The sequence below is a fragment of the Camelus dromedarius genome, chromosome 30, assembly GCF_036321535.1.
Source record: "Camelus dromedarius isolate mCamDro1 chromosome 30, mCamDro1.pat, whole genome shotgun sequence".
In the NCBI taxonomy this organism is placed as follows: domain Eukaryota; kingdom Metazoa; phylum Chordata; class Mammalia; order Artiodactyla; family Camelidae; genus Camelus; species Camelus dromedarius.
In genome coordinates, this window is record NC_087465.1 from 5,147,730 (window position 1) to 5,160,296 (window position 12,567).

Genomic DNA, 12,567 nt, shown 5'->3' on the forward strand with positions numbered 1-12,567 from the left:
AGCAAAATGGAAATCCCACTCGATATGTTCTTCGTGGGTAGAAAGTAGGGTTTAAGATGCTTTTTACTAGTACTGCTTCCCGATGCCAAAAGAACAATTAAGCAAATAATATTTCGCTACTGTATCAGGTCTATAAACTAATACGGATTCCTATCTGTTTAGACTTGAAGTATCTCTTCCCATTCCCCGATTCCCTCTGTTTACTTTCAAGGAGTCTGGTTATTGAAAAGTGATTTTTCTTCCAAATGGCTCTTTAAATAAAATCTGAAAACATTCTCACTTTGGAATACTTCGACTTAATTATAAAGGGGTTCGCGGCTGTAACAACCTTACACTAATTCAGTCAATGACTGTGGAAATGAAAACATGTTTATGGGAGAAGGTCAGGATGAATATATATTCATCTCCACAACCGAGCTCAGGTTACAAAGACCTTTATCACACAAGTAGCTTGGAGTGGCACTAACTGACTCGAGGCTAAGGAAAATGCTTTTAAGGTGTTAATAAATATTTTGGAGAGAGAATAGGTAGTTTAGGTGCTTAGGGGCGCTGACCTTTGCTGTGTTGATTAGTGGGACAATGATGCATTATTAACACACAGCAGCTGTACCTGAAATGCTGCCACGAATATAATAGCCTTTTATAGCCAACAGGGGAGGGAGGGAGGAGGCCTTTATTAACCACTAGACATGATTAGCACATTATGTGAACTTTAGTAGGCAAATTATCTCTCATTGAAATATAATGTTGGTTATAACTAATTGTAAACATGATTTTCAAAACTTCCCAGTGAACAACTCAATGTTTTACTACTGTTCAGCTCCTTATTGGCTGGAGACTAACAAAAAGATGTTCTGTGGTGGGTTGTACTCCTAGGAGCTGAATCTCCAAAGGCAGACAGCGTCACTGAGGGCTGACTTGAAAACGATCTGGCGTTCCAAGTTCAGGGCAGTTCGCGTACATGAAAACTTTTCTCTCTCTAATTAAGTAAAACTGTTCATGAACTAGAAAAGCTGTCTTGGGATTTTTTTTTTTTTCTTCCTCTTTCTTTCTTGAATAGTTTGTAAAAGATTAGTTTTGCAGTGAATTTTTCAGAGTTACCTGGAAAAATAACAGCATAATTTATTTCCAAAAGCTTAATTTGGGGGAGAGAAAGGATTACCCCATTAGCCTTAGTAACTGAACGTGGCGTGGAGAGTCCATTATGAACAGTCTTTTATACCTTGGCAGAAAGTCATTAACATAAAATAAATCATTAGCTTTGATATTAAGCTTCTACTATCTGCATGTTTCTGTGATTAATGTTCGTGACTGCATCTGCCAAATGATAAAATATATTTTGTTGAAAGGTTATCCTGCCCCTTTATTATTAACATTTCTCTTTATACAATTGTTCCTGGCATTTTAGGAGGGGCAATTGGTTTTTACAATGGTGTGGAGATGCCAATGCATATAACACTTTACCCATCATTTTTCAAATTAACCATTTAATCGAGTCAAAGGACTTAAGGAAATCAGATGGCACACAGATAGGCTTTCAGTGTAATTGGACTACCTTTAGACCCAGTTGGTCCATTCTTTAATTAATCTTGCACATTATATTTTGCATCTCTGACCCACATATCAGAGGAAGATACTGAGAGGCAAGCCTGCTTCCCTGAAGTCAGGAACAGCTAAAGGGCCTTTCCCCTCTGGAGCGGGCATTCTCAACTTAGTGTATCTTCTTACTCTGCATAACCAGCAACAGCTCCCATCCCAGCATCTCTCATTAGATGCGCTGACTCACAATGCGGACAGGGAAAGAGAGAACCCCTGGGGGGCTTATCAGTATCTGAGACAGGGAGATTACAGGCTGTACCTACACGTACCTCATTTTCCCCAAGTCACCTCTGACCCCCTAGAAAGGTTATTCCTTTCACTCCTTTCCTGAAAGAATCACTAGTGTGCACCTTTGGAAGACACACGCCTTCCACTAAGGTAGCGCAAATAGAAGAAGTGGGCCAAGAACACAGTATTTTTCCAAGGTCTACCATTGTTTGAATTTTGAACACTTTTCACTACACAATTTCAAAATACTTCACCCCTGTTGAGCCCTTGATTCTCATAAGCATTCCTTGAGACAAACATAAGTTATTTCCTCTAATGGATACATGCAAGATTGGGACACAGGTGGATTAAAGGTTTTAGTGGCAGAACTTTAGACATAGAACAGAGTCAGGGTTTCTACGAGAATGGGAGACAGAATGGGAGGGAGTTCTGTCCTTGCAGGGTTGTATTCATTTTGCCTAGGGAGTAAGCCAACACAGCTTTAAGGGCCCTTGGTTTGTATCTCAAACCTTCAACAAAAAGGAGTCTTTCCTTCAGAAAGGCCTATGGTTTCTTCAGAAAGGTCCCTTTCTTCAGTCTTGCTAGGATCTGCTACGCCTAACGAAAGCCCTAGCATTGTGAAAAGCATCTTCTCCTGTGATACATGGCTACGCTTCTTCAAAAGGAGTGGTGACGAGGCATTCCCACTAGCCAGGATGAATTCCTTCTTGTAGTTGTATACATCAGTAGATTCTGCCATTTATGATAAATTCTCATGTATTTATGGCCAGAAATATATCCAAGACCATGAGAAACACAGAAAAACACACTCTCACCCAAACACACAGATGCACACACCAATTTCTCTGACTAAGTAACTTCCAGCCAGGAGCTCAAAGACTTCAATGGAAAGGTACTCTATGCAGCAGCTGACAGTGTTACAACTGTGGATCAGATACCTGTAATTTATAAGTCTACATAGTAAATAAAAAAAAAAAACTTTTGATTTTCTTGGCTACTAGCAAAGTTTCTTCTCCACCAACCGCGGCCCTAGTTTATTTATTTAGGAGTCCTTTCAAGAAAGTTGCACAAAAGCACATAACTCAAGAATGAAAAACAGTAAATACTTGGTTAAAGCAGAATCATTAAAAACTCCAAAGTGAAAAATGGCCAAACAAGAAAGCATCAACAGGGATGCTGGTTTCATGACCCGTGTTAACGTGCATATAAATCAATGACGATTGTTTCATAAGTGAAATGGAAATCTGAAGATAGATTTTAGAAGTTAACTTCCCAATTTTTAATCAAGGCAAACTAAAGAGATCTGGGGAAATATTGGTGCCCCCTCTCATGATGGGGAGGGGGTTCTTCCTGGCAATATCCCCCTCTGATCTTTCCCCCTGCACCATCAACATCTGAGCACAGAGCCCTCTAATGTTGCCATTTTCAAAATGAGTGCTATAGGGAGGAACGTATTATAACCAGGAAAATCTCATTCAGGTTAATGTGAATTCCACGTCTCAAAGTATTATGGAAGAAATGCTATAATTAACAGTCTGTTGGCACGTCCATTATAAACCACATTTCTAAGCAGTTTATAACTCAACTGTTTTTAATGAGAAATTGCTCTTTGGGATGAAACTTGGCATGCATGGTTTAAAGCAAAAAATGCTCAAATTCACTAGGGCAGATGTAAAGCTGTAGCATGTTGGCAGCTCTCTTTTCTAGTGCGACAGTCCATTCGACACAATTCACTATTCACTGCTGGTCCTGTCAACCAGTGGAGACCACAGGCTATCTGCCTCTGCAACGTGCACCTTCAAAGAACAAGATTAACTGAAAAAAACAATTGTCTTCGGGGGACTGGTTCCAGGACTCCTCTTGAATACCCAAATCTGAGGCTTCTCATGTCCCCTGTATGAAGTGGTGTAGCATTTGGATATAACCTATGCATATCCTTTCCTATACTTCAAATCATCTCTGGACTACTCTAATAGCTATACAATGTAAATGCTATGCTAATACTTGTAAATACTATGTAAATGATATGGAAATAGTTGCTGGTGCGCGGCAAATTCAAGCTTTGCTTTCTAAAACTTTCTGGAATTCTTTTCCCCAAGCATCTTCCATCTGAGGTTGGCTGACTGCAGATGCAGGACTTGCAGATACAGATGGCTAACTGCGTATCAGTAACATCACGGTGGAAGTAAATCAGAGAAAAGAAAATTTCCTTAAGATTGGTAAAAATAAACATTTCCATGGAAAAACTGTTTAAATTCAACTTAAACAAGCCAGGCAGCATTCAAACATTTAGCTCCTTTGTGTAGAAGCTTCTTACAGGCAGGACTGTCATTATGGTTCCTGAGGCCACGGTAGTGATCAACTGTGATTTACTAAAGTCTTATTTTCTCCTAAAGGTATATACTTTTTTAGATTCATACACAAGCTTTATCTTAAACAATAGATAACATTTTAAAAATGTGATGGTTAATAGCGTTTAATCATGTCATGATAAGTACGTGTATTTTCATTGAGATGCAAGTTAAATATTCTACCTTCAGAGCTCCCAGAAACCTTGAGCTTCACACTGGAAAAGCTAAGACGCAGGGTGGTAAGTTGCCTGAAAGTGGCTGATGGCGTGGGCCCTGCCTTTCCAGCTATTCCTTAGTTATCTATGGGTGTTCCGGCGAGAACACACCAACGTGCGACCCACACACGCACTGGAAGTGTAACTCACCTCACTTGTCTTGGGCAGCTGAGGGGTCAGGAGACCAGTCCCACTTGCATACCACTTAAGAGTCTAAATAAAGATTTCTTTCTGATAAGGAACGTTCGAGGATTCCAAACTCTAAACACACTATGCACAAAATGTGCAGGGAAAGGGGGACCTATCCCACCATGATTTTCCTCTCAGCATCACATCTATGTTTTTTTCAGTCTATTATTCTATGATCCAATGTCATTAATTGATGAGTAAAAGGAGGGCGGCCTAGTTCAGGATTTTAAGAAGTAGATACGGGCTCCAGGACTAGCAGATTCCAATTTCCTTACCCAGAAAAAAGGGCAAGTACTGGAGCAAGAATGGATACGTTCACATGGTGATGACAACACTGATGGCAAGTAGAAAAGGGAGCGTGGTGGCCAAGGTGCCCACGCTGAGAGCAAGAGTCTGAGAGAGGGAGGAGTTCCGGTTAGAAAGTACAGACTTCCCAGATTCAGACCAAGATGGGGAAGGGGAAAGGCACGGGAGGGGGAGAGGTGGGGGAGGGGGAGCTGTGCCCGGGGTGGGGGTGTGTGGGGAGGGGGTGAAGAGGAGGGAAGGAAGAGGCGCAGGCAGGCAGGCAGACAGACCAGCTGCTGAGGGCAGGCGTCAATTGGGACCACAGGATCGCCAGCAGTGGAGAAATATCCCCAGGGTCTTTTCAGCTTTCTGGTGAGTTAGCAAAATGTTGCAAAGCACTAGAATAAATCATGCTTCCTAGCTAAATCAGATCCCCCATCCCCGCCTCAGTTCTCTAAGCTACGACCTTCTTGAATGTGAGCCCATCACACAAAAAAGTATCAGTACAAGAAACAGTCCCACACACCAAAACCAAAAATTGAGACCCAGTTAGGGTACCAAGAAAACCACCGTTAAGCTTGGAGCTTTCCCTACTTCTTTCAGGTTCAAGGGCCTTCCTTCTTTTCTGTTAGCCCCTTGCAAGCATGCCATTAAAAAAAAAAAAAAAAAAAAAAAGGACTACAATAAGCAGCCAAGTAAATGATATTTAAATATCAGTTTAGTGTTTCTAACTAAGCAAAATATCAAAATGCTCCTTAATATCATCACTTAGCAACTTCCAACATGTATGATAAACTGAGAGTACCCTAAACCATGTAAGCTATGTTAAAAATAACATTATAAGCTCCCAAGCTTATAACTATAATTTTTGCATAGACATTTAAAAATCAAGAATTTACGACACTGAAATATCCCACAAAGTCAAGAGGGCTAGCTACATTTGAGCTTTCCATATGATATCTGATTTAGTGGCCAAAACTATATGATTTTGCTCCTATGCTCTTACCTATAAATTTATTTAGAACATATTTAAAGACCTCAAAACTTATGAAACATGACAGCTAATAAAACTCCCAGGAGATTTTTAATTACATCAATGATGTCCAAAGTATAAACTAGGAATTTCCCAAAGTCCTAGAAGTTATGGGGGTGGGCAGAAAATAATCATGATGCCCTAAATTGCTTATAACCCTCCCCTTCCTTCTCCTCCCCCTCCGCTCCCCACTCCTCCTTACATTTATTACAGTAGAAATAATGACTCCATCGTAATGTGTTTGTAAATCCTGTATTTTAGAGATGATGATTTTTGCCACATTAAAGTACAACACATAACACTCTAAATAGGAAAATAAGCTCGGAGGAGATTCTACAGAGATGATAATGAATCTTGTTTTTCTCAAAAGTTATCAATGTCTACTGTTAGCCCTGACATTTTAACGCAGAGTTCATCACAAATGGGTCCTTCCTCCTGTGTTCATATGAAAAGATTATACACTGTCCTTCCTCATTTCAATGACAAAAGCCCAATATTCCAAATGCCCATTATTCTTCACTCTGCATATAAGCCAGTATTAAGCACGGGTTTGTGTTTTGAACTTCCTTGTGTCTAAATCAACCAAAGAAAGATTCAGGACCTGATTCCACAAAAGCAACCGCTGAGAACAGTGAAGACCATTATTTCCTCTCCCACTGCTGGCAGAGGTCAGCATCCCTGTCATTAGCCATGTCATAACATAATTGTATTACTACTCCTGATGTGGGCAGATACTGAGCAATAACTGAACACATCACATCATTGTAAAAATGAAAAAGTGCCACTTCTTTGTCCCAATTTAGCATAAAATCAGTGAAAACAATCTTCAGAAATGACACTGCACTAAGAAACTGAAAGGAACTGTTATTACTCTGTGGGTATATATTTAAACTGATGCTCTGACATCTTCAACTAGAACAAAAAAGAGGACTATATTTTACTGCTGAACTCCAATTGTGAGCTCCTATAATCCAATTTCTTTTGGTAACATTCAGTTCAATTAAGGGATACAATGTTACTTAAAATAGTCTTTATTAGATGAAACTCGACTATGGTACCCATCTCTCAATGTCTGAAATAGAGCCATGCTTTAAGATGCCAGAGGTAAACACTGTTACTTCCAGCCTACAGGTTTCTGTCCGCCTATGAGCTCCAGTGGTACTTCAAAGGCTGACCTACATACAGCAACATGCCATCCGTTCTGGCTGTTTGCATAAGAGATGCCTCGTACAGTTGCCACAACCAACATCACTGCATTGTTTTCTCCCGCAATGGGCTATGTGAAAATGGAGGCCAGTCTGCATAGTGATGTGTTCATAACGTAATGTGCTCTTACGATAGGGCAATACTAGATTAAACTCTCCTCCCAAAAATTCCTCCCACGGAGTTTATTAACTGAAAAAATGTAAGTAGTGTTTTGGCAATCAATAGAGCAGCAGTGCTGGAAAGTGTCAGCAAAGTAAAACAACCTCATGTTAGTTTAGAAATGCTTCAGGAAGAGAATATTCATTTTCTGGATTAGGGTCTCCTGTGACACTGAAAAAAATGTCATTGGAGAAAACTCTAGTTACAACTGCCTGACGCTAAAGCACAGAAAGATACTGGTTCCGCTGGGATTCAGCACAAGACTTTAACTAGTAAAGTGCTGACAGATTTAAAATAAAGATAATTAGTAATTTACGATCTTATCATCCTATTAAAAACAAATAACCTGACAAAGTGACTGGTTCTTGTAATAAACTACATATTCATTACACCTCTGAAACAGACAAGGTTTACCCTGCAGTCTTGTCTCTTTTTGGGGAGTCAGATCCAACTTGTTCTTTACTGAATGTAGATACAGATTTCTTATTTTACCTCTTTCAAACTTTTGCCCATCTTCATAGCCCTGCAAATCTACCTGAGTCACTGCAAAACTGAATGCTGCTTGACTGCATTCTTAACAACGAAAATTGTGGAGCTGGACAGAAATTTTGTACCAACGTTCACTAGTGCCTGTGCCTTCTGGGGCCTAGCAAAGCAACTCAGTACATTTAATATAATCAGGGATCAGTGACAAATATATCTGATACACTCCTACCCAGAGAAGGGCAGGGACAGACGTCCTGTGAGAAACATCTCTATGAAGTCTCTTCCTACTATTAGAAGTGTATCTTCTGACTTTGCATCTTTAAAAATCCATTATTCCCTGGATAAGTAAAATAGAAGACTTGCATCTAGTCTATAGAAAGGGTGGCTAATTTGCATTTAAAAAGAACAGTTCGCTCCTCATACGCTGGGTGACTTAAAAGGAACTTCAATGAGCTAGTAAAGAAATTCTGAAGACTTTCGCAATTAATTTATTCAATTCACAAGCACAACCCACTACAATTGTTTAAAGCACTTAATTGGAAAATGATTTAATATATTGAAGTAATTCTTGATTTTCCAAAGCATTTAACTTTTAAATTAAATCTGACCCTACTAACATGAGAACGGCGAGTGAAATGTGTATCCAAGTCATTACGTTCTTTTTGGAGCCTAAAATCACTGATAAATGTAATAAGATTTGTCCAGTTTCATTGCCAAAATGTTTCTGACCTTTTGGTTCCAATTACCACGGCAGAATATGTCTTTACTAGCCAAGATAAGACTGCTATTTTATTATTATTTTTATTAGTATTAGGGTTATAAGCAAAAATAAAGTGTCACAAACACAAAATACTTGCTCATTAAGGCCAAAAAGGCTTGAGAATAAAAAGAACTGTTACCAACAGATAATGAAACTTCATCACACAAAGTTCTCTTGCCAAAGTTACCAGTGCCTTCCAACTTGCCCCTAGGTCAAGGGCTCCTGTGTGATCAAAAGCCTTTCTGCTCTGCCGAAGACTAGATTTCCCTGGTTTCAAACTTGCCTGAACATCATCAACACACAGTACATCCCTTTTACTGGGTCTAACATTGTAAAACAGCATCAGGGAGCTTCTCCCCAGGGTGGATACAACTCACAGGTGTGTGTGTGTGTGTGTGTGTCCCCGGATTGACCAAGACTCACAGTTGGGAGTCGGCTGCGTGAAAGGGGGCCCGGGGGCTGAGGATGCACCGCGCTGAATACCTCTGTATCACGTAAAAAAACTGTTCAGTGATGATTCGCCACCAGGCAAGTGTTAACGAGTCCCAACGATTTATCCAGTGGAATTCACCCAGGGGCCGACGTGAAATTGCTTCCAGGGGTTGGGAGTATCAGGCAGGTTGACCACCGAGCGGGAGCTAGGCGTCTAAACCGCTCGCCCCACGTCTCAGAGAACTCAATTCTCCCCGCCACGTTCAGCTGGCGGGACGGCTTAGGCACGTCCAAAAAGCCCGAGGCGAGGACAGCCGTAGCCCTGCGGCTGCTCTCGGAGTCCGGTCCCCACGCGTCCTCCCTCCGGGGACAGAGAGTTCGAGAAACCCCGAGAGCAACCCCCTCCCTAAGAACCCCTGACTGTCCCATCCTTGAGATGAGCCGATCTCCGCAGTTGCCCCGGTCACCCTCGCTGTCTGCCTCTGCCTCTCCCGGGGTCCCCGGGCTGTGAGTACAGCCCGGCCTGGGACCTGCTCCAGCCCGCGCCGAGCGCGGCAGCTTTGGACGTGACCGCGACGCGCTCGCCCGGCTCCTAACAAACTTGCCATTTCTGCGCGCGCCCCTAGGCGGGAGCTGTCCCCCCGACCCCGCTGCCCCGCGGCACCTGGGCCGGCGACCGGCGCTGGGACGCGGGGCTCCGCTGCCGGAACCGGCTGGGGAAAACAAAAGAGTTGCGGGGCGATGTTCCCGGCGGGGGGAGGGGGAGGGGGGCGGAGGCATCTCCCGGGGCCCCGCACCCCGACTCCCGGCGGCTCCCCTGGCAACTAGTCCCGAGCCGGGAAGCGGAGCCCCTGCTGTCCGGGAGAGGAGGGAGGGAGCGAGGAAGAAGGGGAAACTAGAAAATCAACGGAATTCTTTCACTCTCTGCCTCCGTTCTCGGACCCCAGACACACCCCCAAAGTATTCCGTGGTTTTCTCTTTTAATTTTTTTTAAACGCCCCCCGGCCAGCCTAGGCAGGGATCCTGAGTGGCAAACAGCGGGAAGGAAAGAATCGAGCAAATCGTGTCACTTTCCGCACAATCGCGGTGTCGGGCAAAGCCCGGGAGCTGCTTGCTCCACGATACTGACTCCCCGAGCGCACGCGGGGCTGCCGCGGGCTGCGAGCCGAGCGCCCCCGGGACCGGCCTCCGGCGACCGCCCGGCCGCCCCGCGGGCCCGCCGCCGCCGCCCCCCTCCCGGGACCAAGCAGCCAGAACACGGCGGAAACAAAAGCAGAGCGTTCACCTTGTTGCAATAGTAGGGGTCCAGGCAGGGAGAAGGTCCCAGACAGGGAGCGTCGGGCGCAGCGGCGGGCTGGGCTGGAGGTGGATAAAATCTTACGTCCATTTCACTCTCACATCAAGCAACTCCTTTTCTTTGCCTCTTTTTTTTTTTTTTTCAAAAAAAGTGTTCAGCCAAACAAGCTTAGACAGAACGGAGAGAGGTGTCTGGACTCAGGAGTAAAAGAAACACCTTCCTTCCCTCACATCCGTTTGTGGTTTGTTTAAGAAGAAGAGGAGAAAAAAAAAAGAAAAAAAAAAGAGGGGGGAAAAGCGCTCAACTCTCCCCCAAGCCGCGGCGCGCACCCGTCGGCGCCGAGCGCGCAGCCTGCTCCGCCGCCGCCTCCCGGCCCCGCCGCCGCCGCCGCCGGGCAGGTAACTTCATGCGCTCATTGTCCCCCCGCCCGCCCCCCCCATCCCCGCCTCCCGCGCCCCTCGCCGCCCGGCACACGCGCTCGCGCTCGGGCTCTAGGTCCTGGGCGTTTTATTGGAGTCCCTGAGTTGCTCTGCTTTTAGTTTATTTTCTCCACCTCGGAGGCCTGGGATGGGGGGTACTCAAAAGGGTGACCAGGCGGGGGGGAGCGCCCCAGGCCGGGCGGGGTGGGGTGCGCGGCAGGACGCGGGCTGCTCGCGGCCCAATGGCTGCCGCTCGGAGCCGGGGGCCGGGGGAGGGTGGAGCGGAGAAGGAGGAGGAGAGCGCGCCGGGTCCAGGCCGAGGCGGCGCGACCCCGGGGAGCCTCGACTGTGCGGGATCTGCGCTCCTCCCGGCCAGCGCGCCGCACACAAAGGGGCTGGCGAGCCTCAGCCAGCGGCGGCCGCGGGGCACGGCGGGGAGCGCGCAGCCAGGGGGCGCTGTGGCGCAGCCCGCCCCCGCAGCCCCGCCCCCGGGCCCGCCCCGGCCCCGGCCCGCTCCCGCCGCCCCTCCTCCGCGGGCCCCACCTCTCTCTCCGCGTCCCGCACCTCTCGCGGCGCGGCCGGCCCCACCCAGCTGTCCGGTCCCCCATCCCTCTTCCCACTCCCTGGTGGACGTGACTGTTCCAGGCAGCTCCGCGCTGGAACCGCAGGGAGCACCACAGGGAGCGCCAACCCTCTGCGCGCTGTCAGTGGGCTACTGTCCCAAGGATCCAAACCCACCGCAGGGTGTGGATGGGCCGTAAGAGTCTCCCCTCGCCGGTTGCTCGCTCCCGCCCCCGGCCCTCACCTCCCCGCGATCTCGGTCCCACTGGAGAGTTTGCGACGGCTAAGTCGGCCTCAAGGACTCGCAGAAGACCACAGGGGTAGTTCAAAGGGGAGATAGGAAAACAGTTGTCAGCACACAAGATCGGGCTACAGGGAAAACGTGGGCTCGCTAGTTGCCTGTTACGGGATTCTTGTCTTTTTATACTGGGAAGCCAAGTAATGCTCTTGGAAGTCCACGAAAGGCCTGGAGTCAGCCTCCCCATTTCTCTGGTCGGTAAGTGGGTTGAGGAAATCCCAGTCCTGTTGTCTCGCCTCACCTCCCAAACACGGAAGCTTGCAACTTCGCGTCTCCTGGTGGTTGGAAAGTTTGGCGCCTCTTGGCTGCTGCCCGACAGATTTACCGCCAGGTCTTTGTCCTTGGTGGGAACTCCCAGCAGGAGTGGGCGACAGTTCCCTTCCCAGGAGGGAGCAGCCCCGCACACTGGGCCCAAGACCCCGCAAAGGAGCCTGCAGGTATTCCCCTGTTCCACTTGTTTCTGGCGCCAAGAAGGATACTGGTAACGTTTCGCCACCTCGCACAACTTTTCTAGTGCAAGTCGACTGCCACCTGCTCTGTGTAACTTTCGCACAGTTATGTTGCTTCCTCTGTGACTGAGAGCATCAGTCATATACAAGCAGACAGATCGGAAAGGAAACCCATGAGGACAGTATAAGGAATGATAAAATTAACATCCTTGGGCGTCTGTTCATGGCTCCTTTAGGAACCTTTAGTTAAGCATTGCTTTATGCTTCTTACATCCTTTTTCTCTTAAGCCATTGTTTCTTTTCTTCACCTCATCATTTTTATAAGTAGCAAGAATCCAACTTCCTCCCTTGCTCCAGATTAACGTCGTGCTGACTGGTGTAGGGAGAGAGACTGGATTAAGAACATCCATATTTACGGGTCCTGCAAGGCACAGTATAAAAGTAGGAAGTAGAAAATATGTTCTTCTCTTAATAAAGGCCTTTATAATAAAATTTAAACAAGGTTTGTGACATCAGTGTTCGAAGTTTCAGTTGTAGATGCTAAAATGTGCTTATATGTATTTTTTTCTTTTTCTTCCACGACAAAAAAACCAAAAAACC

At 45.9% G+C, this 12,567-nt stretch overlaps 1 protein-coding gene across 2 annotated transcripts in view; it reads right to left on the reverse strand.

Annotated features, from left to right (window-relative positions):
• The window catches only part of TOX (thymocyte selection associated high mobility group box), a 269,112-nt gene extending 258,559 nt beyond the window's left edge, over nt 1-10,553 (reverse strand). Inside the window, exon 1 of one of the 2 annotated variants that reach the window (XM_031441587.2) lies at nt 10,229-10,553. In XM_031441587.2, the coding sequence (XP_031297447.2) occupies nt 10,229-10,330 (102 nt within the window). In that variant the 5' untranslated portion in view covers nt 10,331-10,553. The remainder of the gene's footprint in view (nt 1-10,228) is intronic. The other variant, XM_010985443.3, reaches the window with a different exon arrangement.
• Between the last annotated feature and the right edge of the window lie 2,014 nt (nt 10,554-12,567).